This window comes from Scomber japonicus, chromosome 2 (assembly GCF_027409825.1).
Source record: "Scomber japonicus isolate fScoJap1 chromosome 2, fScoJap1.pri, whole genome shotgun sequence".
NCBI classification, from domain to species: Eukaryota; Metazoa; Chordata; class Actinopteri; order Scombriformes; family Scombridae; genus Scomber; species Scomber japonicus.
The window spans coordinates 23,910,315-23,938,130 of NC_070579.1; the positions used below are offsets into that span (position 1 = coordinate 23,910,315).

A 27,816-nucleotide genomic window follows, 5' to 3' on the forward strand; every position below is an offset into this window, starting at 1 on the left:
CTATTTAATATATATCAAATAAAAATGGTATTAAAAATGTAAAAATGAATGTAAAGCGCTACAACATGAAACAATCTGTAGTACAAACAACAATGAAATCAGATATGGACTTTCACTGTCAGCGCTCCTGTGACAATAGAGATACCGCATCCAGGCTACGTGATGACGCCGTAGATGGACCAGGGGTCGCCCCCTGCCCTGCTCCAAGGTTTGCAGAGGGTAAAAGATGGGCCACACGCCGCGGCTGACCCCTCCACAGGAAAGCAGAAGTCTGTCATCAGAGCAGAGTGTTTTCTTAGTGTGGCAGTAGACATAGCTGTACCCTGTTTATTTTTATGATGACAGCACGTTGAGCTGTGTGATTATTTTCTATTCAGTATAGAAGTTTGCTGCGCATAGAGTTGAATTAAACAGTGACTTGCAAGAATGGTATTAAGTGATTTGGCACTTCTGGCTGAGTGGCGCTATCCACAGTACTGAAAGGGGCGTTGGGGGATTTAATTTTGGCATGTTTAATTAGCATTTAACCTTCTGTTTCGTTGTGTATGGTCATCTTCTATGTGTTTGGATGAGCAGATGACATGAACTTCACACCACATCCCCTTAGTGTAAAAATATCGCGATACTTGACGAATTAAATGAAAAAGAGATTAAAATAGTCCTTTCGTAATTGCTTTATTAAAGTTAAGAATTATTTTATAAATGTCAGCGTAACAGCTGCAAGAAACAGCCAAATAAGCCTTATAGTCTCTATAGGGCCACTGAGTGCTGATTTACTTTAATGAATTAAAACAAACGTTTCAAAAACACCCGCTTCTCCCTTATTTTTTCACATATCGTACCCTGGTTATACATCCCCAGGTCCATCACGCCTCTCCTGGTCCCTCCCTGACCAGCAACATGTTAGTATGTTGCGACCCCTGCTGGCAGCGACGCCCCAAGACACTTCATCTCATTTCAAACCATAGACTGTATAAAAGAAACACAAAGCTTTATTGTGTTATTCAGATCACTGAGTGTAGTCACGTGTTGCTACACACGGGGATGTAAAGCGTGATTGTTGTGGAGAAATTTAATAAACATGTGCATATGCTTTATTCTCTGCTATAATGATTTCTATTTTCCATTGTTTGCACTTATTCTTCTGTTCTGCTCTTCTACTTTACATAAGAACACAGCTCTTCACAAACGATCCTTAAGACAACACGGTTTAAAAATTAAAATTTGAAAAAAGTAAAATAATCTACAAGTAAATACTCCCATATTTAATTACAACGTGTGTCTTCTATCTCTAATCTTCTGATTAACATCATTTCACAGGACATCGATGTAGTTCTGACAGTGGGAGCTTTAGAGCTTTTCCAGTGGCTCAAGATAAATCTCTGTGTTGTGATTATTCCCAGACTAAACACTTCAATCTGCCTCTTATTAATTCCTTTTAATTCTGTTCTGTTCTTTTCTATTATTTCTGCTTTATTCCAGTTTTCTCTATTCTGCTTCCTTTCATTTTGTATTTTATTCTATTCTTTCTGCAATAATGCACTTTTCTGTTCCTATATTTTACATTATCTTATATTATTTTCGCTATTTTTTAATTCTTTCTCATTCTATCCAATTATTCTTTTCTGCTGTTTCTATTATTATACTCTAATATATTTCATTATATTCTACTTAATTCATTTATAATTTTCTGTTCTATTATGTTCTGTTCTGCTCTACTCTTGGGATCCTGCTCCACTTTCAGTGTCTGTGGAGACTTCTCATATGGCACCAGTCAGCTGCTTCAGTGTGGTCAAGTGGACGACACATACAGGAAACGGGGCGGTTTCACTTTCAGAATTCAAAGCATGACCTGATGCTTTGTCCTGGATGACCTACTGTTCAGCTAAGCAGCAGTTATATTATCTGTGCTGGGTTCACATTTCCTCCTTGTAAAAACTGTTCTTTTCGCTCCCTGACATTCAACAGCTTTGTAAGTCATGTTAGTGTGGAGTCATTTTATTGTGAAAGGTCTGACTGGAAGCGGCTTGGTTGATTGAGACTGCTATGACACTGATAGTCATGAGCATGACAGGAACGGCCTGGCCTCTCCTAAACAAGACTTTTCATCTCTCCAGCAATAGCACCACGGATGTTTATCCTCATCTGCAACATCACAGTGACATCTGACTCCTGTCGGTGAGTTTTGAGTCCATTTGAGTTCGCCTTCCTCATAAAACCTGTGCGCACTAATCTCTGCAGTTCCTTATTTTTGCTGTTCAGACTCAGGGTCCTGTTGCACTGCAGATTCACATGTGTGGCTCTGAGCTGAGGAATGGTCATATCACTGTGACTGAACCAAATCATGTGAATCCAGTTCAACACTGGAGCAAGTTTAATAGAGAAATGACGTTAGTGTGTGTTGAAGGCGTCAGTTGACCTGTCAGTGGTCCAGAGCAGACAGGGAGGAATGTAAAGAGCTGAGGGCATTAGGACAAACATTAACTCATGCACTATAGCTGAAAGATATATTGCAGCTGTTGCTAAAACAGGGAATAAATACATCATACATTACTAAATACAAGCTGTAATACATCACTGTGAGTCTTAAATAAAAACATCAACGACTAAGTAAAAGGACAGATGTGCAGTCAAATCACCAGTGGCTACTTTCAGTGTTGTGTTATCACATATATTAATCTGTTGGACTATTGTTATGATTTATTAACTGTATGTTTTAGCCAGGCCAGGTGGAGATAATTTTAACTACTTTGCATCTGATAGCTTCATCTGCATCATATTTTATAAGCTTTAGTCAACTAAGCTCTAATTTAAGGTTTAAGTTCACTTTTAAAATCTGCAGTGTAACTTGTGACAATAGCAGCCAAATAAATGTAGTGGAGTAAAAACTTCAGTATTTATGAAGTCATGGAACACAAACTATAACAAGGAAATACTCACATTACTTTACTTCTGTTATTAAAGGAAAAACCGGTACAGGTCCCCCTTTCAGAAAGACATGAGGGGTCAGTGAAAGTTTTGATGAGTGTGAAAATGATGTGAATCATATGCTATGGCCTTCAGTCACCATATCTCAACCCATCTGAACACCCGTGGGAGATTATACAGACATGTTAGATAGTACTTTCCACCACTATCATCAAAACACCAAATGAGGGAATATTTTTTGGAACAACAGTTTTCCCAAATCAAGGAGCATAAAAGCTGTTCTGGTGATACTTGGTGGCCCAGAATCTCACTAAGACACTTTATGCTGGTTTTCCTTAATTTGTCACCCCTCTATATTTATCTATTGAAAATAAAATCAGCCTCTTATACAAATGCATTAATATGGCTGTGTTGCTCAGAAATTTCACTTCTCCATCAGCATTTCTGCTCTTAATTATGACAATGTGCTAGGATAGAGTTCCTATGGACCAAATGATGTGAGATCTCTCAGTTAAAACTCCTTCAAATGAATGTCTGCTTGTGGAGGCTTTCAGTATGCCCACACATTGCTTTCTCCTCGATGCACTCACCCTCTTCTTTCTCTGTAGTGCTGCGAGACCAACAAGCAGCGGATGCAGTCGGTACCTGGCTACAGGCGGCCCTCTCAATGGTCTCTCCCACCATGAAAGCGGTGGTGGATGCTGTATGGGCGGTGTGGAGTATCGGGGCCTCAATCTATGACTACATCAACACCAACGCCATGGAGGAGCGCATCCACGCCCTGGAGAATGTCATCACCATCCACCAGTGTGTGATAGGGCTGCTGTCTGCGGGTGTGTTGGTTCTCTTCACCTACATCCTCTTCAAGAAGCTCTGAGGATGTGTGAGCGAGTGGGCTGGGGGTGACATGATAAGGAGGCAGACTAACCAGAATCTAACATTTGTTTCCAGTGTGGTAAAAAAAAAAAACATCTACCACAGCGTAAAAGGTAAAAAATCTAAACGTGACAGGCTCATAAGAGCTTCTCTAATATGGGAGCGGAAAGCAGGAGGTGGTGAGGGACCTCAGACATCCAGATTTCTTTATTTAGACAAGGTGGTAAGATGCAACCAACACAAAACCTAACACCCTACAAATGATGAGGCATGAGGTGACTTTTTAAAAAAACCTACTTTTCTATCGCCGGAGTGCCACTCTGTTTTGGTAAAACACACTGAGGTTCATGTTCTCTGTCAACATTGCAGTGGCTCTGTAGGAGGTGAGCATGAGGGGTTCACAGTTTGTGGAAATATAAAATATCTGTAAATTTTCATGCAATATTTTATTTTCATGCCTTAAACACCAAAAGGATTCATAGTTCCCTCCAAAATGTTATCGTTTGTGGGGTTAAAGAGGCTGTGAAACCGCATTCCCATCATGATGAGACATTGTGATTCCACAGTTTCTGAAGGCAGATTTAAACCCAGGTTTTTGCAGACCAAAGCTGTTGACTAAAACACATTTCAATGATTCCTCAGGGTAGCTATCTGATAGAAACACAGCACACTGTCTGCACAGAAAGCAGTAAATATCAATGAGCCAATATCTTGCTTTTTTAATATATCAGCAAACCAGTAGATCTCTCAGTAATATATCAAACAATTTTGCCATTAAGTAAAGTAAAGGGATCATCATTAAAAATGTAAATCGCCATAACAACTTCTGCTTTAAAACATCTTATGTTTTCACTAGTTTCATCAATGCCTGACTGAGGTCTCAGCAGAAGTGAACTTTCCTGAAACTAGTGTTGGTCAGTCAGATGACTACAGAGGTGCTGTGATGTCTCAAAGACCATTTTGTAGAAGATGTTAATAAGACGGAGACATCGGGGGGGGAATAGGTGTTATTTCCAGCATTTTGTATCATGGTCCACAAACCTGGCCTCTTATAACCATTTTTAAAGAGAGGCGGAATAAGTCAGTTGAGTCACAGCTCTCATGACAAGCATTTTGAGAAAAAAACCCCACATAATCCTTCTTGATATAAAGTAATTTACAGTTCTTATAGGTAGACTTGTAAGTTAAAAATCATGATGCGCTCATGAAATGCTTTTTTTAGTTAACATTGCATTATACCTCATAGCTTTTACATCACTGTTGACACGACTGCTGTTTAAAACAACAATTTGAAGTGTCCTTAAACATATATATATATCATTGAAAGTTGTTTTTTTTAGCTTGCTGTTGAAATGTTTTATAGACGTGCTGCTTAATATTTATGCTTGTTTTTTTAAGGGTAACATTTTGCACAATGAAAGGCGAGAATCGACATAGTTTTAGAGATGTTACTGTAAACAACTGATCAGTGTATAAATGTGGAATCAGAAATCTATTTTAGCAGATAAAAGATGTTTTAGTGTGATAGTAAACTTAAAAGTAACTTCACTAATCTACCAAGAGAACTGTTAAAGAAGTCGTAGATCACTGAAAACTATTGTTATATGGACCCTGTGTTCAGAACGTGTATGTTTATCTTTGTACATTTATCATGTTACTGTGCCAGAGGGGACCACAAGACCCAGGAATGCAGGAATGAGAGACTGTTTTAATATCATCATAACAGCATCAAAGCCAAATAAATGTGTGAATTCTTCTAAACAGGACCTACTCAGAAAACTGGGTAAAGTTTCCAACATTACTCTGATATCAAATGCATCACAAACAGCTGTATATATAAAAAATGAAAGTTGTATCACAGCTGTTCACAATTTAAGAACATTCCTGCCAACACTTCTGGAACCTTTGATTGAAAATAGACAGGCCTGTTTCCTGATGGACAGCAAACTTCAGAAATGACAATACTTAGTTTCTACTTGAAGGCATTGAAACATTTCATGGATGATCACTGGACCAAGAAGAAGAACTTGCTGCTCCTTCAACAGACTGTTGAACACTGGCTGTCGTTATCCGAGCTTACAGGCCTTGATCTACACAACTTGGACCTTACAAGTGTCCAGTCTGAAGCAGAGTGTATCTAGAAATGAATCTTTCCACACTCTCCCCCTCCAGAAACTTCATGGCTCTCCAGTGGATCTTGCCACAGTTCTCTGGCTGGCCGAGGTCTCCTAGCTCCTCTTGGATGTACTGCAGCCACAAATCTTTAGGAAAATAAAAACAGCAAAAAAATGTTAAGCTAAATTTAAAAAAGGTGAAGATGCACAGTTCCATATCTCAACTGAAATATTTATACTTATCCCACCATCCAGATAATACATTTTTCTTATGTGGGGTCTTTAATGTCTCAGCCCAAGAATGTATTTCCCTCTGATCCTCTAAATTACATATGAGCTGTATCTGCTCAAATAACATGAATATGTCCTTGATACTTGAATAACAAGATATTGTGAATAAATATTTTTGGCTAACATTACTTTTCTTTTGGATTTTTGTCCACATGTTGAACACATTTCATTTCCTCTCACCGTCATCAGAGGTGCCAAACTCTTGCAGGGCCCTCTCATAATAGTCCCTCAGATTATTCATCTTTGGAGTATCCTGCAAGATCAAACCACAATGTCAGTAACAGCTAAGGTTTGTGTTGACTCATCAGTAATACTAATAATATCAAAGTTTAAACTAAACTAAACCCACTGGATGTCTCAGTGTTTTCACACATGATGCACACTACTAGGTTTACTTACTTGTTCTTTCTCCATCTGAATCATTCTGGTGAAAAAGGCCTTGGAAAAGGGACGGCTTTCCTGCAAGCTACAGGAGAGAAAAATGTGTTTTTTTCCTGCTCCACCACACGACACACTTCTCATCTCCAAGAGTTTGTTTTACATTTAAACCCCACAGCATTAATTAGCACTTCCTTATTGTGTTATTTATCTTTTAAATTAATGACATGAGCAGAAAAAGTTGTTTTTTTTACCTTGTAAAGGTCCTCCTAGCTTTCTTGTAGCCTCCAGTGGAGTACGACCAATCAAGGTAGCTCTCTTTCATCTCCATGGCAACAGCCGCTACTGTAGACAGCAGACCTCTCTGGGAACAAACAAGAGAACAATCTGTCTGTGAGGCATTTCCAAGGCAAAAACACTGCAGACACTGAGGGCTATTAATATTTAAGTATTTATCTGCATTATCACTGAGAACAGCACCTTTTCTTGGTTTCAGTGTACAGGACTCTCTCAATGTTACTGACCAGAACAGGAACATGACCTTCTGCACAGCCTCTCATTTTATGGTGCCATTAATTTAATGCTGCACTTCTCTAAAGTCATCAGCACAATTACAAAACTAATGACTGCTTTTCCAACCAAGCACTAACACACAAATGCATGTCTTGATGCACTAAAGATTTACAAGAAACAGCTTTTCTAGCCCGCTGTCATTGAAGAAATACATGCTAACAGAAGAAATATGTGCTAATGAGAGAAGAAATTGGTGGATTTAGGTGGACTACCTTGAAAACGGCTTCTGTTTCTTCAGGACTCTGGTTGGCCACGCTCCACTGGACCAGCAGCTGCCAAAGTGGTAGACTCTCCTGTCGAGTCCAGAAGATGGAAAGAGTTTGACTGAATAACTGTCAACTGTCTACACCATCATTAACAGGTATACAATGTATTTAATGTTTGCTTTACTACTTTTAAGCCTGTTAACACCCAGCACAGCAGCTGGTTGGGATGTGTCAATTAGATCTATGCTTGCAGAATTAGCAACTGAATGTTTCCATTATATGAATACTGTGTATATTACATGTATATTCAGTATCATGGTCTAGCATCTGGGTGAGTAATGAATCACCTGGGAGTACCCCAACAGGTTTGTTATTTTTCCTCAATAATTTGTCCACACTTCTATGCCGTGCGGTACGGAAACACATTATTGTCCAACATACCAGACACAAAAGCCTAGTTGGTTTAACACCGTTTCCCAACACTTGAGGAGCGTGTTGATCTTGAGAGGAAAGACTTTCATAACGTGCAGCGTGGAGTAATCCTCCTCACACAGCTACTTCTCAAGGCCGCGGTCTTGTGAAACCCTCACCATAACAATAACCAGCTATTCTGGTCGCTACTATGTGAAGCCTGTGGCTGAGGCAAAGTGTGTGTTCGTAGTGTGAGGAGTCGGATGTCGTGGGCAGGAAATGTGCTGTGTGTCTAGTGAATGTGAGAAGCGCTCCCGTAAGCTGTAATAACATGAAGAAATCATCAACACTTAATAATAATGGCAAGAAAAACATCATGACTGTGCCCAAATGTCTGAGGTGCAGCAGGGGATTTCTAAGGATTAGCTCATTATACATCTAAAGCCTGTAAATCTATTAGGAGTATAGTGTTAAACAGTAATCCCTCCAAATTACCGTTCATGTTAAATTAAGATAAAGTGAATCTGACTTCAAATAATTCATAATTACACATATAAATCAACTGAAGCTGTGTGTGTGTTGTGCCTATACCTGAAGGCTGCTGAAGTGCACGTAGGCTTAATATAAGACGTCTTCAGGTTTTCTCACGTATAGAGGGGGTCAGAGGAATTCATTTGAGGAAGTTAATACAATGGGAGACTAATTGGGCCAAGGAGATGGCCCACTTATACAGCAGTGCTGGTGTGTGTGTGTGTGTGTGTGTGTGTGTGTGTGTGTGTGTGTGTGTCTTCATTCTCAAAGGACAACAACAGTTACACAAGCACTGTGAACTTAACAGATGTGCTCAGTGTAAGCAGAGAAAATGACCAAACTTGACGTGATTGAGAATAAATGATGTGAAGTCAAAGGTTGTGTGTGTGTGTGTGTGTGTGTGTGTGTGTACCTTGGGATTAATGTGTTTGAAAGCATCCTGGAACAGTCTACCCACGTCCCCGCTCCCCAGCTGCATTAGCGTCTGCAGGCTCAGGGTCCACGTAGACACCGATTGGTTGTAGCGCTGCGTGGCTGCCATGGCAACGCTGGCCGCTCCCTCGACGTCTCCAGATGAAAGCAGGATCTGCAGCTGGTCACATGAAGAGGGACATCATGTTGGTTGTTTTCACACATCAGTGTGGTGGTCATTTTTCCCCTTTTAATATAACTTTTTTTTTTTTTATCAAAGAGAAAGTTTAATAGAGAAGAAGAGTCAAATGAGCCCTGCCTTCCAACTTCAATCCCCTGACAAATAAATTGCAGCTAACCCTAAAACCTAATGCAGTAAACATGCTGTGTGTGAACAGAAAGCTGGCTGCTCATTAACTACAAGAAAAGACCAAACCATTAAGGCTGAACTCGCTGGAGTTCTATGACACATACATTTAATAAGCCATTATCTTACCCATTTCTTATAATAATCCTCCTTCAGCAGTGAGGAGTCGTGGGCAAGCTGCAGCACTCCCAGCAACCTCTCCTGCCTCTGTGACACACACATAAACACATGTCAGGATTTACCCCAGCACACCCTCACTGAAGCTGCTGACATCTTTCTGTGTACATGTTTAATGTTTAATAACTATCAGAGTGATATATTGAGGAGCAATTATGAAGCACAAGTGTTACTTTCAAACTGAAATGTTATTCACTTACGTTTTCTTTCAGTTCTTGGACATTGGTCTTCCTTTTCAGCCTTTCCAAGCAGAAGGCTGCATAGCAAGTCCACATGGGCTCTAGAGTACAATGCACACAAGCACAGCTTTGATTTGTTATACTTACATATCATGTTAGCAGGGAGCAAATACTCAATTAATACAGGGCACCGACAGGTTTCACAACAACTAAATTAAGATGATTTAAACGTACAAAAATGCACTCTGTAATAAAATGTCAATTTGGAACTATTCATTCTCTGTCTGTGTATGTGTGAGCATCTACCTGTGTGAAGGCTCTTGACCCCTTCCTCATAGACCTGGCAGCAGCGCTCCTCCCTTCGGTTAATATCAGAAGCCCGGCCTTTAGCGCTCTGCAACTCCTCCCCTGCACCGGGAGCCTCCAGCTCCCTCTTCGCCATGAAATCCCACGTCACACTCTCCTCTGTGTAGTTAGTTTGTAAGCTGGAAACAAGTGGACATATGTTTGTGCTTAATGAGGAGGTTTTGTGTGTGCATGTGTATATGTGTGTGTGTGTGACAGAGTGAGAAACAGAGAAACTCATTTGTAAGTAAAGTGGTGCCTCACTCTTGCAGGATGGAGTCCTGGAGTTCTTTGGTGAAGTCAAAGATAGCTGCGATATTCAGAAGTGAGATGACAAACTCTGCATCTGTGGGGGGGGCAACAAGATCAGCAACATAAACAAGTGACCAGATCTGAGAACCACTGTTATTCACATGGCTGGGTACCACTGCTGATATCTTAATTCTGATAAAAATCATCTTTGACTAAATTTGGACTTTAACAAAGCCAGCCTTTTGGAACTGTGGTTTGTAATACTGTAGGTTGTAGACCAAATGTGCAGCATTCACAGTATCCAACCAGGTTGTTACATACAGTTTAAATGAGTAAAAACTGATGTTACTGGATTAGAATTTTTTTGTTTTGTTTATGATTTTGAACTATTTCAGCAGACCAGGAGAGGATTGTTTTTTGGGCACAGATGCCTTATTATTTATTTAACAGTAGACAGATAGGAAACAGGAGAGAGAGCGCGGTGTGACATGCAGCACAAGACCTCTAGCTAGGATTCAAACTGGGGTCGGATGCGTATGTGCTCTAACCACTCAACCACATGCGCGCCTTAAAGAATACCTTTGATTTTCCCTGTAGCATCTCTGTAGACAACCTCAGCCAGTTTCCCACTCAGGATCTCTGGAGAAAACTCATAGTCGCCCTGAAAGGTGTGAAGAATGAAAGTGAGAGCTTCTGTGTATACATGTTCATGTTAACTTTTTGCATTTTCTGCTGCTTGTGTTAAATTTTTTTTTTTACACACTCACCATATCCATCTCAGCTTGCTCCAGCTCCTTCTTCTGCTTCCTTAGTTTCTCACAATGCAACAGCTCCATACGGAAATACTATAACACAGTTATCCAAGAAAATTAGAAGAGGGCATCTTGACTGAATTTGAACTAATTTTAGGTCTTTTAGGTCTCTTAGGTCTCTTTTTATAGTCTTTAAATTCACTTCAGATGAATGAAAACAGATTTATTTGCTTCTTTTACCTCCTGGTACACCTTCTTGTTGTTTGGGTGGAAGCGGAGAGCTCTCAGAAACAGGTGTCTGGCACTTTCAGAGGAATTTCTGTCCTCCAGCTCACTCTTGGCAGCCATAATCCACAAGGCTAAAGAGAGAGAAGTAAAAAGTCATGATTCATTTGTATTTGCAGCCTGCTTTGTTCATCCCCAAAATGAGTATTATTACACTGAAATGCAACAGTGTAAAGGTATTACTGAGACTTCAAAACACTTTAAAAACCATCCTGTGTACCTGGTTTGTCGGGGTGGATTGCCAGCATGGCTGAGAACACCTTGCTGATCTGGCCTTTGGTGGCCTAATGAATGAAACCCAGAAGAGATCATTATAAATATGAAAAGACTTCCTGCTGACTCTGTTATGTTGAAAACAGGAGATGAGATCTTTACTCACCCATTTCTTACAGAAAGCCACATGTGAGAGCCACAGCTGCACGTCATCCTGCGGGGAGAAGAAGACATTTGTCTGTTTGCTAGTTTTATTATTTATTAAAATGAAAACTGATTACACATTTTTAGTTTTATCAAGCTATCTGTTTTACTTTGGGAAGGTAAAATACAGCTATACTTACTTTGTTTTTTAGGGTCAGGTGTAATGATGCATTTCAAAAAAGTCATTTTAAAAGACTCATATTTAATTTGACTAAAAGGAATATTGATTATTGTTGAAACCAAAAACTATTAGATCAGTTTATTCCTTTTGGTGGACAGATGTGGCTGAATGGTGATAATGTATAATTGATGTGTTGATGTTATGAATGAAGCTTACATATAGCAGCTTTATAAATACTTTGCATGCAGTACCTTCCACTTGTTTGTTGCTCTTCTGAAGACACTGTTTATTCTGTGGATGATGGGGAACTCAATGTCTTCTCGTTTGAAGTGGTAGTGAATGTGCTGCAAAGGAAACATCAAGCAGAGTCAAAATTCATCCAGCAGCACGAATGATAAGGCAGATAGTTGTTTTCTGTGCGCTCCATTTGTTTTGCGTGTTAAAAAATAGTTTAGATTATTTCTACTATTGAGTTAATCCTCTCCAAAAGAAAACATTAACATGAGATGAATTGACACTAGGTAACTTACCACTCTTCTCTTCTTGACCAGCTCTAAAATGTTGATTTCATACTGTAATTTAAAAAAAGAAAACCTGAAGTGAGTGTTTTAAACATCAAACATAGTCTTTAATTCTTTGTGTAAAAAACAGGATGAACTGAGGTATCAGGATTAGGTCACTCTACCTGTATGTAAGCAATAAAGTCCTCTTTATTTATGATCAACCTGTGCAGCTTGTATTCCAGGGCTGTCGATTTCTTGATTATGGATCTGTAATTGTGAGAATAAACACAGATTAACTTTGTTGCAACTGTATCATTACATACACTCATGGGAACAGATGTTGTGCCGAGCAAAAGAAACATTTCTCACATTAGCCAGCTGAAAGGTTCAGAACAGAAATGTAATACAATGTTATTGTCCCAGAAGTAAGATGCTAGCTTGGCCATTATTTCTCAAGAATGAATTTTTAAGTGCATGAAGAATTTGCTATTTTAAAAAGGGATACAGCCTAAACACCCATAACATTGTTGGTTTTCTGTTGAAACTGGATTTCAGCATCTATGAATATTGTCAATGGTTTACCTAAAATGGAAATCTGACAATCAAGACTTGAGTTTCACCTTCAGTCCATGAATTACTGGCAGACTTATTGGGCTTACAGGTTTTTCTTAATATTCTTTCATATAAAATTGTATTGTATTATCAAACTCAAATACATTATCACTCAACACCAATATTGCTCTTGTACATGATATTACTATTATTTTACTATATTTTTTAATACTACTGTTTCTTTTTATTGCTTTTGTACTTATTATTTATTGTTAATTTTTTTTAACGCTCTTCTATTTTTTACTGTCTACTTTGCTACTACAATAATGTAAATCTTATATGAATATAAAGATCATAGTTGTATATCAGACAATGTGCACACCTGTTCTAATATACACTGAATGACTAACTAAATATGAAAAAAAAGAAAACTAACTAACTAAATATATATAATTAGTATATTCTAGAGTATTGAGGGTTACAGTACAGAGCCACAGTGAGTTCACCCTGAATAAGTGTGACAAGATTCACAAATAAAAACTACAATTTATAACAAAAACAGCAAATAAAGTGTATGCGATTTATTTTATGGTTCATTTTACACCTGGTTCCTCTAGCAACACCTGTGTAGTAGTGAGGGCAGCAGGAGATTAATAAGAGGACACAATTAATGTTCTTGTCATGCTTCTCTATCATCTCTCTGCTAAATCCTGACCTCTGACTAAAACTCAGGCTAACCCTCAGACTGTACAACTGGAGGACGGTGTCTACAGAGCCTTTGATGTTTGTCTTACTTGACTTCTTTCTTGGTGAACAGTCCCACTCTCTCCAGCTGCTCCAGCTCCGGGATCCTGTCCTCTATCCGCTGCTGAACGATCTCCGCCATCGTGTCGACGGTTCAGTTCAGTTCAGTTGTTATTCTGGTGATAATTAAAGTTATTAATATCAATTTTTCACTGAAATACTACCAAAGTAAAGTCCATGGGGCCAATTCTCTCCCCTACACATGTGTGGAAGTTGTGATTAAATGCTTTCCGGTTCCGTCTGCAAATAGTTCCGTTCAGAAACACAGAAAATTATTTTCTTCCCACCCGCATTCTGAGAAGACCCGCCCTACTCTGCTCTGATTGGCTCCTGAAATTCCTAACCTAATCCTATCATCTCACTCTTCATGCCAAAATCTAACCAATCTTGCAATGCAATGAGTACTAGCCAATCAGAGGTAGAGTAGAGCGGGTCTCTAGTCTTGTCGGAATCTGGTCGGAATGCGGGTGTGCGACCAGACTAGACAATTCTCTTGATAGTTTAATTTGGCGAATTTATGTATTTAGGGTACATATAAAATGTATTCGATTTTTAAAGTGCATTGAATAAAAAAATATTAAAAGTAAGGATAAAAAGGTAAGGATAAAAAATGATTTATTAGCACCTTTCATTCAAGAAGTGCAGCTCAAATGACAAGTGTCACATAAAAATAGACATCAAATTACTGTGAAAATAAATAAATAATAAAATACAATAATTAATGTGGAGAAATGATGATGAGAAATAAAACCCACTCGATAATGATGAAATCAAATACGTAGAATGCATATTAATATCAATATCAGTATTAATAAAGTAGAAAGAACAAGGATATAATGTCATAATTAATGTGATATATAGGGAATAAAACCCACTTGAAATGTTTTATTTTTATTTACTTCATTCGATTTGAAATACAAAGTTATTAATGGAGAAATTCTAGCAGAGATACATAAATAAAATCAAACGTGTATTTGTTAATTTTTTTCAAGTGTGAAGTAATAAACTTTTGGTTTCAGAAAAAAGTAATTAAATATGAAACTGTTAATGTGTGCTGAATTGAATCCCACTCATGAGAAAATTACAGGATTTCGAAACTGTGATATGAAGAATAGTTTGTGGCCAAATTCCTTTCCTTTCATATTTTGCTGTCTCACTTTCAAAATGATGTTCATAACCGTGTATCACTTAAGAATGATCATATATGTGTTGAAAAGTTCAGTTTTAATAAGAATGTTTTATACCATACAGTGTGATGGTATTACAAACTAATTAATATACTACAAAGTGGTAATTAGTCTATACCATACCATAAGATGTCACTCATCACTGAGCATTCAGTCATAATAGTAATATGAAAGATAATTTAAAAGATCACTCTTAACTGACTTAAACAGTCAGATGTCCAAATGAACATTGAAATAAATGTGTTTTTCTCTTATAATTCATCTTATTCATTCAGATCATTTGAAGATTCCTTTACAATGTAAGTGATGGGAACCAAAATCCACAAGCCTCCTTCTGTTCAAAAATGTACTTGAAAGTTTATATGAAGCTTCAATCATCCAAATTAGTCATATCAATATATTTCAAAGTTACAGTCTTTTTAGTGCCAATGTCCCTCTTTTTGTTACCAACAGGGAAAAACTGTCCAGGGAAACACAAAGAGGGAATTTGATGCTTAAATAAGCTCATGTAAGATTAAGATAAAAGTTGAATTGAAAGCACATATGAAGGAGACATTTTAATGTATGAACAAGAGGAACTGAAGAGAGGCACACCTCTTTCAGTATTCATTTAGGCTGCTGTTTTCAGTTGTATGCTGTAGTTGATTTTCTAAGTTAAATAATCAAATAGAGGATATAGTCTGCTGTATGCATGCTGAACTACAAACTGTATAGTCTCATGTGAGTGATACAGTTTTAGCTTCATGGTTGTCTTCTTGATCTGAATGACAGTTTCAGTTGTAAGATCATTCTTCATCATTCTTGATGTAAATACAGAGAAGAGGATGAGAGGAAGGCTGGAGGGACAATCCCTCTCATCCTCTCTATGCCGATCTCAGCCACAGACTCATTTAACCATGTGACTCAAAGCACTTGGGTGGGGGACGCTTTCATACCATCAGCCATCAGACTGTACACCACCACAGCTCCCAGTTCCTCCAACTCCCACTAAAAAAAGACTGATGCTGTCCTTACTATGTGAATCCAAGGAACATTGCACACATGTATATAATCTCAGGAACTTCGGCATATTGCACATTTATATATTTAATTTACACATAGATTGTTTACTGTAGGCCTATGTAGTACTTTATTTCATTTCATTTATCACTTTCACCCTTTTTTCCACTATATACTGCTTGAGTCAATTTGAATTGCTCCCAAGGGGGAACAATAAAGATACATTTTAACTTAAGCAGTTTCGGCTAAAGGATTATTCTTCATAATTATTGCTGTGAATACAGTTGGTCAGATGCACATTCGTCTTCTTGATCTGAATGCTGATAAACTCGATTTCCCGCAAAATCGGAGAAAGCGAGAGCGGGTTGTGTGTCATCTTCGGCGGCCGGCGGCCAATCAGAGCTCCGCATTCTGTCAACCCTGACGTGATTGGCTGAGAGCTGAGTACTGCTCTGTTGTTCAGTACAAATTGAAGGAAACCAACAACGACAATAAACTACAAAATAGACAACACTAATTTGATCAAAAATACTCAAAGCATCTCCGATTCCTAGTAATATTTGTGACAATTGAATGCGGGAACCCTCAGGCGTACAGAGGTCTATTTTCCAGTCAACCATGTTAGCATTGGTAGCTAACTAGCAGCGTCTCGTCGCCTCCTCTTCATCTTCATGGGTTTCTGCTGTTGAGTCTGCCAGGCTGGTGCTGGAGGCAGCGAGGCTGACAAATTAATGCCATCAGCCAGGGTGGGTTGCTTTTATCTATGTCCAATATGTACCACATGCCGGCTCGGGCAGGTTTCGTCAATACTGGTTTGAGTAAATGGAAGAAGTACGCTGAAACACCAAGCTAGCATTGTGCCTTTAGCCGAGTTAGCTCGTGGGATTGCTAGCGCGAGCATTTTTGCCTACTGGCTAATAGCTAACTTGTGGTGCTGCCATGATTTAGCTCTGTGATAATAACATGTGCTGTATGTTGTTTCTCTGGCAGAACTCAGGTCATATTATGAGTGGGGCGAGTTGCAAAGCTAACGGCGCCGTGTACCCTGCCTCTTCAGCAATGATAAGCTCTGTGAAGAAGCCGAAGATGGAGCAGATTCAGGCCGACCATGAGCTGTTCCTACAGGCCTTTGAAAGTGAGATTTCACCCACTCGACATTTAGTTATTTAGCTTTATTTTTTTGTTTCTGTTACACACGAATAACTTTACTTTTAAGTGACTTCAACTGGCTTTTAGTGACCCGTTTAACTTCCCACTGCGTTAATTTGTTTCCAGTATCTGCTTATGACAGGCCTGTTTTTAGTTTAACTTGATTTGATAACGTGAGTCCCAGATAGTGTTTGCTATAGTTAACTGTGTATCATGATACTTGTTTTTATGAAGCAATGATCACACTGGTATCAGTTTTAGAGATGTGTTGTATTAATACAGTTTTCCTTAGGACGTTTTTCCTAATCAACCACCACCTGTTAACATCCCTTGTTTTGACATGTTATCAATGATTTGACATAAGGCAGCGGTCCTGAAATAAGTCCTTTTGTAAAGGATATCATGTTCACTTTTTATTTAATCAGTTTTTAGAATGGTGTTGATTCAATTGATGGTCATTTTGTTTAGTTTTGTAGTTTGTGGTGATGTTTGCAATGAACCGGGAGAGGTATATGAAATGCTTTACTTGGTTATGCTTAAGTAGTTCTTGTTGTTTTTTAATTTATATTTTTAACCCCAAATAAGTGTGGTGTAAGTTTTTTATTTTTTCAATTTCCAGAACCAACTCAGATATACAGATTTCTGCGCACAAGGAACTTGATTGCAGTAAGTTAATCACTTGAGATACCTTCTTCTTTTAGTCAGTGTATTTATTACCCTGCCCACTAAAATGAGTAATAATTAATTATTTTTCCCCCTTTCAGCCCATTTTTTTACACAGGACGCTCACCTTCATGTCTCATAGAAATGGTCGATCAAATGCTAGGAGGTAAAAATTTTGCATAATTTCAAATATGATAAATTCTGACGCATCTGTAGATTCACCAACATGGTTTTTAAAGATGATTCAGTCCTTGATATCTGCTCTTTTACAATGGCATTTATTATTTTGTGATGATATTCCTGAATACACTCTGAACTTGAGACTTTATTTTTCCAGGAAAACATTCAAAGTAGATGACATGTTACAGACAGTGGAGAAGATGAAGGGAGAGCAGGATTCTCCAAGGTAACACTATAAGAGTTGCTTTTTTTTTTAGGAGTTTTTTTTTCTTCTTCAGATTAAAAAACTGGAGAAACATTTTTTTAATGAACATTAACAGCTTTTTAAATTTCATTAGTCATATTGTCAGCTGGAGCAGTCAAATCTGAACTAATTTCAACTTTTTCTTTTGGTTCTTTAGCTTGTCTTCACATCTACAACTAACTTTCACTGGGTTCTTCCATAAGGATGGTAAGCACATTTCCCTTTTTTTTATAGCATACTTTTATTTAATGTATTTCTTCAAAGGGAAACGCTTAGCAAATGTACTGGAACATGGTTTATTGGACACTTCTCCGTTCCTCTTCAGCAGAAATGCAAAAAAACTTCAGGGTTATGGCTTCTAGTAGAGCGTCAGCCCAACAGCTATTATAGAGAGATGATGACAAAAATCATGCGTGTTTCTCTTTGATGTTAACCAAGATTTAATTTTTCCTCTAACTTTGATTTACTTGACACACCATTTTTTGTTTCCATACAGAAAAGCCATCACAGAATTCAGAAAATGAACAAAATTCCGTGTCCTTAGAGGTGCTACTCGTCAAAGTCTGCCATAAAAAACGCAAGGTAAAGTGAAATACTATGAGACTGTGAGACTGTGTGCCAGTTATGCAGAAAATTCATTGAGTTTACTGTGTTGTGTTAAATTTGTATTTGGTCATTTTTTCTTTCAGGATGTCAGCTGCCCGATTAAGCAAGTGCCTACAGGTAAAAAGCAGGTGCCTTTGAATCCTGACAGTAACCAAACCAAGTCTGGCTCCTACCCTTCTTTACTGGTCTCCAGCAACGAGTTTGAGCCCAGCAACAGCCACATGGTGAAGTCCTACTCGCTCCTGTTCAGGGTGTCACGCACAGGGAGAAGGGATACAAATGGCCTGGTTAACGGAGAGGCCAACGAGAACATCGGTAGGAAGCTCCTCATAGTCTGTGTGACATCCTTTTTGTGTTAGTGTAGACATAATACAATGTGGATTGGGGTATTTGTATTGTATTATACCTGAAATGTGGAGACGATAGCAATGACTGGATGCATGAAATGGCTCAATGTATTTCTTGTGCGCAGATGTAACAGATACTCCTAGCAGAAAGAAGAGAAGCTCATCACATAGAGAAGAGGGAGACACCACAGAGACTTATGTTGCACAGATGACTGTCTTTGATAAGAATAGGTAAGTGTTTGTGACGTTTGGGTTGATAAAGCTCCTTCTGTTTGTTCCCCTTGACCATAAATCTGACTTGTTCTCTGCAGGAGATTGCAACTGCTGGATGGGGAGTATGAGGTGTCAATGCAGGGGATGGAGGACAGCCCTGTGAGCAAGAAACGAGCCACGTGGGAAACCATTCTTGATGGGAAGGTAAGGAGGGGGTTCGCAAAGTGTGTGACCTCCATTGATCCCAACTTTCACTCGGTTAACCTTGTACTGCATCTTGTTGAATGTCCCGCAGAGACTGCCACCATTTGAGACATTTTCTCAGGGACCCACATTGCAATTCACGCTGCGTTGGACAGGCGACGCTAGCGGGAAGTCCACTGCCCCCGTGGCAAAACCTCTTGCTACCCGAAACTCAGACAGCTCCAGCCCCATGGAGACTCGGACTAGCAACCACCGAGCTGCCCTCATGAGTAAGTACAAACACACCACAGGGGGTCACTTGAATTTTATTTTTAAGATAAGGTTAATGTGGAAATACACTGATGTGGATTCTGTATTACATTTAAGAGCAGGAAGCAGGGAGATACATGTTAGTAAAGATGGGAAGGGGCTTTCATAATTCCACATTCTACCTTTTATAGAAATGAGTGTAAACGTGTTTTACAGTGAGTACCAAACAAGCAAAGCTGAATGAGTCGTGGTGTTGGATTTTTCACCACCTGTGATGTTTGTGTGGGATGGTCTATTTGTAACTGAATCTGGCAGAAGGCACTCTTGAATCATAACTGTTGGGTCCCTTTCAGACAAGCAAGTTTTTTTGTTTTTTTTAAACATTTTGATAAATGTGTGTAACTAGCAACCAGCAATATGCATGCCCAATATTGTGTCACGTTTAATTCTATTGGGGCTGCATGAAATAGGCAGTGGAGTTTGTTATGTTTTATCTGTCATTAAATTGATAAGATAAATATATTACATGCTCCATAGTGATGCTTAGACAAGTGAGAAGTGGAGTCTGGCCTCCCTCCTGCTGTCATTGTGTAAGTTGATCAATCATTTAAAGCCATAGAAACATTGATTCAACTGCAAAATAACCTGTTACACGACTATAAAGACATCTCTTACCATATTTGATCAGTGCTGTTGCTGTGGTGAGAAGGAAAGAGGGCTTTTGGACCCCTTAATGTGTCAAACAGCAAATAATGCACAAATATTGCTGTCATCTTTTTGGAGCAGATCATAACAGAACCTTAATATAATGGAGACCTATGTTTTAAATGTCCTAAACAGATAGATAAAGCTAGCAATGTTACAGATTCCATGTCTGAAAGGGACTTTAGCAACAGTCATACATGCGCTGTCATTTCAAACTGAGGATGTCATTGGAAAACTCTGCAATATTTTACATTTTTCTCAAATATTTCTTCAAAAACTTAACTTGTCCATCTGTTCCCGTCAGCAGTGAAAGAGTCAGTGAGCACAGACATTCAGACGAGGAAAGAGCAGGTCCTGTGTGAGCCGCGGCAGAAGCTACGTATATTTTATCAGGTACACCACACAACAGTAAAAGGAATACAACTGGGACAATCATTACAAGAATCTTTTGGTGAGGTGGCTGAAAAGCAAAGCGCCTGTGTGAGCTTGTTATTTTGTTGTCATGGTCAAAGATGTTGGATTTGCTGTCACATTTTGATACCTTTTTGGAAATATTTTAATTGCTCACCAGGATTTAATTGTGGACTATTTTGACCCCTGTTTTCAAGGGGCGTGGTTACCAAAATGTGACCGTAACTCTGAAATAATGCAACATTGTTTTTGAATCATCCATTCATAATACATCTACTATAGGATGACCTCGTCTGATTTTACCATGTAGTAACTAATGTAATCTGACAATCTTACCCAGTTCCTGTACAACAATAACACACGGCAGCAAACGGAAGCCAGAGATGACCTGCACTGTCCGTGGTGTACCCTAAACTGCAGCAAGCTCTACAGCCTGCTCAAACACCTTAAACTCTCCCACTCCCGCTTCATCTTCAACTACGTGGTAAGTGTGTGTGTGTGTGTGTGTGTGTGCTCGGACTGCTCGTTCATCATAAGGTATCACCAGATTTCTATCAACTCTGAAGTAAAACTGAATATAACAAAGGGACAATTGTGGTCCGTATTTGTTGAGTGCATTTGAAGTCATACCTCAGTCACCTCACTTCATCACATACATAATGTATACTTTATGGTATATGGGAGATTGGAAGCAATAACATACATTAGACATCTTCAACATAGCCACTGTACATAGGTTAGTTTATGAGCTGTAAAGGGTCAAATACACTCTAATTAAATGCCGTATATTTACCTAATAACAGTTCAATTGATTACATTCAGTACTTACAAACAATATTGTCTTTTTTTCGATTTGTTAACACAAAATAATGACAGCCCTTTATAAATGAACTTTGCAGATGTATTGAAAAAAATGACTGGTGGCTCAGTCTGCATCATAAGATACTCTGTAATAAATTACTCATATATGGATTGGGGGCAAAAAACATAATCGGGACATTTCAGTCAATAGGTGATAGTAAAATGTGATTGATATCGTGGGGGTTGCTGCTGGGACAGGACCTGGTTCTTGATTTGTAATCCAGAAAATAAAAAACCTGGGAAAATGCACGCCAAGTGAAGTGCCGGATCCCAGAAGGCGAGCACATTCCTCAACAGTTACCACTCAGTCACTTGTAGATCATACATCCTACGTTGTAACTGTCAGAAGAACCCTGCCTTAAATAACAAATCAAATAAATGGCAAAGCTGCACACTCATAACTCAGCTGTATTTATCTCAACAAACGAAGATCATAAAGTTTTGACAAATGGCTTAATTCAAGAAGCCATTTACTATAACTTACTTTTGCACAGTTTTCAGACCACCTTCATTCTAGCCAAGTGTGCACCTGCTTACTTTTGTATTTTGGCTTCAAATGCAAAAATATATTTGTTTAATTTTAACATATTTTTGTTTCACCTGCAGCCTCACCCCAAAGGAGCAAGGATAGACGTGTCCATCAATGAGTGCTATGATGGCTCGTATGTTGGCAATCCTCAGGACATCCACAGCCAGCCGGGCTTTGCTTTCAGCCGCAATGGCCCAGTCAAGAGGACCGCAGTCACTCACATACTGGTTTGCAGGTAAACTTGTGATTTCCTAAAGCATCATTCATGTTCAATGTCAGTGCACATCAGACACTGTAAGTAACTTATTTTAAATGGAAATATTAATTAACTTTTAATCAGCTGTTTTATTAGCAGTGAGTTGGATTAGAGGGACTTCGCAAGAGGGTGACCCTAAATTGTCTCAATCGACTGTTTTCTCATACAAAAAAATACTTAAAAATAAAGACATTTTCATTGTAATCATAATTAAAATTTGGTGTATAAAGTACTGAAAATTACGAGAATATATATATATATATATATATATATATATATATATATATATATATATATATATATATATTTTTTTTTTAAAACAGGGCCCAGCATTTAGTAAAAAGTATATGTGCAATTACAGCATACATTGTGTATATGCAGGATTTGTTTTCTCCCCCCCTTCCTTCACTAGGCCCAAGAGAACCAAGCCAAGTCTGTCAGAGTTCCTGGAATCTGAGGATGGAGAACTGGAGCAGCAGAGGACCTACGTCAGCGGACACAACCGCCTGTACTTCCACAGTGACAGCTGCATGCCCCTGCGGCCCCAGGAGATGGAGGAAGACAGCGAGGATGAGAGAGATCCAGAATGGCTGAGAGAGAAGACTGCCACGGTGAGAAGCTGTTACTCACTTCATGTGTCCGGCTCCACTGTGGGATTAAACCATCACACCATTTATGGAGATATCAAAAGTCCAGAAAGTCACCAAAGAGGGGAAAAAACTGGATAATACACTCTTCAGCCTTTGTAATAATGCGTCACAGAGACATATATACTTTTTATATATTTAAATATATGTATTTTGGTGTCTATTACCATGGCAACAAATAGTCAATGCATTTGGGTCAGCCCTGTCCCCATAAATAACCTACGGTTCTCAGAATATAAACCACTGCCAACATTCCACTCTTCTTCAGCTTGGTATTAAGACAACATTTTTATCACTTAAGTAATGATTTCCTGAAGCTTTTAGCATTTCCAGCAGTAGAATCAAGTCTCTAGTTCTGTTATGTTGGTTTCACTGTTGTGGCTAACATGGAAATGTTGCTGAGTGGTGGTGGCTGACCGCTCTTTTAGTATTTTGGTGGAAGCTGTTTCAGCAGACCATGTTTGTTCTGCAGCTTACATGTATCAGAATGTGTCTGTGTTTTACTCATTTGTCTTTTTGATTTGTACAGCAACTGGATGAGTTCACAGATGTCAATGAAGGAGAGAAGGAAGTGATGAAGCTGTGGAACCTACATGTCATGAAAAATGGGTATGTTCAATATGTCACTGAGACACACTTTTTGCAGTGTTTATATAACTTTACTTCTCTATTTTGATGGGTAACTTGCTCATATACTGGAGAGAATTTCTTTGCCGCAGTGAGAAACTGGATAATTAAATATTCATGTTCCAAAAGTTGCTTCATCAAAAGGGAAGAACTGGAGAATATTAAGACACCTTTCCAGCTGCTGAAAGTGAACACTCAAGACAAAGCAAATGACTGCTGCTTAAACAGCTTGATATGGAATTTGCCACAAAGCTTTGGAAAGGATGTCTGAAAAGCTTCAGGAGAATCTGTTGAATATACAGGTGTTGAAGAAAGAATGTGTCTCCCTCTATGCTGTGACCTGCAAGAAAATCATGGATAAAAGTCCTCTTGTATACCAGGCAGTGCAGCATATGAGCTCCCTTGATTATGTGACCATGAATGTGCAATAGCAATATTTGGGAAACTCCTACAGGTTCTCCTCAATGCAGGATGGTACACTGCCTCCGAGTGTGGCAAAGCATTCTCACTGCATGTCAGTGCAAACCATAAAGACTTGTGACAGAGCAGAGTATGCAGTACTCATGGACAAGCTGCAGTAGAAGGAAGGTACTGAGCCAACAAGGATGTGTTCATATAAAACCTGAAGGAGAGGACTCTAGTAGCATTACTAAAGCCCTACTGAAAGTCTTCATTCAACACTGCAAAGGAGCAAGAATGAGGTATGCGAGTACCCAGAGGATAAAAAGAAAAAAGATCAAACTGCCAATGAGAAGAAAAGAAAGGACCTCCACCATGAAATGGCTAATGTCAAAGCAAAACAGCAAGGAATAATACCAAGCCTTGAATCAATGCAGAGGCAGTCAGGGCAGAGAGAAAACAGGACTTCTTATTACTGTCAAAATCAAATTCCTATCGCAAGAGTGTGAAAGAAAAGTGAAAAAAAGAGCTGACGGCTACTGAAAAAGCTCAGAAAACCCTGCAGGAGAGTGTCAAGAGATGACACTAAAGTCAATGAGGAACATTTTTATTTCAATGAGACATTTGCTTTGTTTTATATGCAGGATGAATGATACAGGAGGAAGGGCGGGTTGTCCACTAATCAAAAGGTGGTTAAATCCCTGACTCTTCCAGTCTGCATGTCCAATTATCCGTAGGCAAAATACTGAAGCCTGACTGCTTCAGATGGCTGCGCCATGTGTGTGAATGGGCTCTTTGGTTATGATGCATTGTCCTGGTGAGCTTGTTGGCACCTTGCATGACAGCCTCTGCCATCAGAGTGTGAATGGGTGGTTGTTGACATGTGTTGTAAAGCACTTTGAGTGGTCGATAAGATAGTGAGGCACTGTATAAATGCTGCTCATTTACCTTTTACAGTTGAATGAATGTTTGTGGCCAGAGACATTTCAATGCTATTTAGTTCTATTTGAGCCAATTTGTTAGACTATACACTGATCTCTTTGATTTTTATTTAAGTAAGGCAGGTGCCAATTTTGCTAGCTCTTTATTTTTTTACTTAGCCAAATAAAAAAAAGAGAACTTAAAAGAGAAAATTGAGGTGAGAGTTGCCCAAACCATGATTATGTGGTAATAATAATAATAATAATAATAATAATAATAATAATAATAATAATATGAAGTGCTGTACATCTGCAGGTGTGTTTGCATCATTCTATGATCAATTTGTTATATCTAAACACATAACAGATGATTTCATTTCATTTCATTTCATTGATAAGTTATAGATATAGACTGCATGTCTTTTAAAGCCAACTTCCACAGATAAGAACATATCAGTGTTGTAGTGCCATCCCTGTCTGTCATAGCAGCTAGATCATCACTTAAAAAATGTCTAGGTAAATGCTAGTTCATGTGTCTTATTTATATCTGTTGTCTACAGCTGTTTTATTGTTGGTACTCACACAAGGACTAAACACTTCTGCCCTTTTTGTTTTCCCTTGCAGTTTCATAGCAGACAACCAGATGAATCAGGCCATCATGCTCTTCGTGGAGAACTGCGGTGCCCACGTCAGCCGCCGCAACCTCTGCCGCAACTTCCTCCTGCATCTAGTGAGTATGCACGACTTCAACCTGGTGAGCACAGCCACCATCGACCGTGCGATGGCCCGTCTGAGACAGATCCAGGAGGAGCTGCCGGACACTGAGGAGGAGCATCAGGACCAGACTCTGGTAACAGCAGGAACCTGCAACGGCAACGCGGTCACCTCCAGTGGGGGAAAGCAGGGCAAGAGGACAAAAAGCGCCCTAACAGACTGATGTAGGCTGGATGGAAGGATGGATGGAACAATGATTGTCTTATTGTTTTAGTTCTGTTTTTGTTTTGTTTTTTTCCTTCTTCAATGAACATTACCAACCCTTTGGTGCTTAGATAGGTGGGAGCAGAGGATCTGACTTGAAGCAGACCAGTATACAAGGTAAAAAGAAGTTTCTGGAACTTGAGAACTGAACCAAATATGAACAATATAAAAGTGAATCACCCGCATCTACACAAACCAGGATTTTGAGGACTGGATGATGTAAGTTGAACCTACTTAATATGCATTTTGTAGGAGCCACTTGAAGTATCTGTCTTTGGGGTGAGCGTGAACAAACTGAGAATCCTTTGATGTGGTGCGACTGCCCTTTGGTATGTCTTTGATATAGACGGCGGTTATCAAGACTACAGTTAAAACTGTACTGGTAACATTGTCACTCTTGATTATTTGTACACATACACAATAACCTTGTTGAAAACTTATCATTTTAGCTGATTATTTTAGCACTTGGTGTTTTGTATTTAGAAAAAAAACTTACCTTTTGAAAATCAACTTTTTTTTTCCTTTTTTTTTAAATTCATGCTGCACCAAATGTCAAAAGCAGCTTTTCCACTGTCCTGAGTGGAGAACCTTTAGTGGGTTTGAATTCACTGTTGTGAATGACGTTTTATTTGAAGAGAACATTACGGTAAATATCTTCATTTTTGGAGCATATAAAACCTGTAATGCTTGTGTTTAGGACCCCCAAAACGGTTTGTGGGTTTTGCTGGTTGGTTGCCATGACAATAGTGTTATAAGGCTTGGATCCTGGGTAAAATAATTAATTGTAATTAGGGTCCAGGCTGAAAGTCAAGTACTTCATCACTCTTTCACCATTTGATCTGCATTGATAATGTAGTAGCTCAAGGAAAGCCAGGGAAATCAACTTTTTCTGAATATTTTCTTTTTCTTAAGATTTACTAAGACAACCAGCAGCACATCACCCCATGTATCTTGTAGAGTGTATAGCATTGAAGATATAAATGTCAACAATTTTTCTGATGATGCGGGCACCTGTAGTCTCTTTCACTTTAAAAGTTTGAACACACAATGTTTAACATGTTTGGTTTTTTTTTAACATGGGTTCTGCGTATCAGTAGCCGATCGACAGAAATTTGTATACATTGTAATTGCATCAAATGTTTAGCCGTGCCCCGTTCTGAATCCAATAATTAACAGATTGCAATTCTTCTCTCAAAGCAATATGCTGTTTATTGGATGGTTGGTTTTCAGGCCCAACTCGGTCGTCTGTCCTGTTAGGAGCAGTTTATGCCAAAGGGGATATTTTCATCAGTCTCTTATTTCTATATATTTTTTAGTGTATATTATTTTGTTCATTCCATGGCAAGTTTAAAAAAAAGGCTGTAGTTGTGTTTTGTAGACATAAATTGGTGATCATCACCGCTCATTATTTCATCCGACTTCCCTCGTGGACAACCAAATTAACAATATATTTTTCTCCCTCCATTATTCATTGAGGGGTTTCTGCATTCATTTTGAGAAAAAAAAGGGAGACGTAGTCACAATTATTGTCAAAACACCCTGTTAGAAATTGTGAACTGTACACTCTGGCTAAGGGGTTTTTTATATTTAAAGAAATAAAACACATTTGTCCTTTTATTATTTGCTGTAATGTTTCAGCGATTTTGGGCTCAATGAGGGGGGGGGGCACCTTCATTTGCATCATGGTTTCTCTCTGCTAAATAAATCCAGTCAGGGTGTCCAGCAGCAGAGGTGGGCCACCTCACCTGAAACTAGCAACATCTCTACCATATAAAAGAATATATTTTTTATGTAAAGTAATACATTAAAGAAAAAAAGCCACTATCTTCAGAGTTTCTTCTGTCCAGGTCTTCATGTACAAAGTTTATTACAAGATGAGATGCGTGAGGATGTGGATGGTTTACCACCGCGGCTAAACCTTTCCCTGGGTCAAACTCTGCCAGTTGTATAATAAACCTTTTTCAACAAT

General features: G+C 38.8%; 2 protein-coding genes across 3 annotated transcripts; one reads left to right on the top strand and one right to left on the bottom strand.

Moving 5' to 3' along the window:
• Positions 1 to 5,393: 5,393 nt before the first annotated feature.
• On the bottom strand, positions 5,394 to 13,665 carry utp6 (UTP6 small subunit processome component). Its single transcript, XM_053331187.1, has 19 exons — positions 13,464 to 13,665; positions 12,300 to 12,384; positions 12,145 to 12,186; positions 11,866 to 11,958; positions 11,456 to 11,503; positions 11,297 to 11,360; positions 11,032 to 11,150; positions 10,807 to 10,884; positions 10,619 to 10,700; positions 10,052 to 10,133; positions 9,749 to 9,927; positions 9,464 to 9,543; positions 9,216 to 9,293; positions 8,721 to 8,900; positions 7,373 to 7,453; positions 6,842 to 6,951; positions 6,609 to 6,675; positions 6,390 to 6,462; positions 5,394 to 6,065 (listed from the first exon to the last, which is right to left on the bottom strand). Exons 1-19 carry the CDS (start codon positions 13,553 to 13,555, stop codon positions 5,911 to 5,913), a joined length of 1,788 nt encoding a protein of 595 aa, XP_053187162.1. The 5' UTR covers positions 13,556 to 13,665; the 3' UTR covers positions 5,394 to 5,910.
• Positions 13,666 to 16,118: 2,453 nt separating this feature from the next.
• suz12b (SUZ12 polycomb repressive complex 2 subunit b) lies at positions 16,119 to 27,458 on the top strand. Of its 2 annotated transcripts, none has more exons than XM_053336965.1 (17): positions 16,119 to 16,405; positions 16,650 to 16,794; positions 17,428 to 17,474; positions 17,573 to 17,637; positions 17,809 to 17,877; positions 18,053 to 18,102; positions 18,392 to 18,477; positions 18,585 to 18,816; positions 18,974 to 19,079; positions 19,160 to 19,265; positions 19,357 to 19,534; positions 20,527 to 20,612; positions 20,971 to 21,114; positions 22,098 to 22,255; positions 22,689 to 22,887; positions 23,453 to 23,532; positions 25,494 to 27,458. In XM_053336965.1, the coding sequence occupies exons 1-17, from the start codon at positions 16,391 to 16,393 to the stop codon at positions 25,804 to 25,806; spliced, it is 2,079 nt and encodes a 692-aa protein (XP_053192940.1). In that variant the 5' UTR covers positions 16,119 to 16,390; the 3' UTR covers positions 25,807 to 27,458. The 2 variants fall into 2 exon arrangements, with proteins under 2 accessions (XP_053192940.1, XP_053192932.1); XM_053336957.1 differs by having other exon boundaries at positions 16,120 to 16,405; positions 20,524 to 20,612.
• Positions 27,459 to 27,816: the final 358 nt, after the last annotated feature.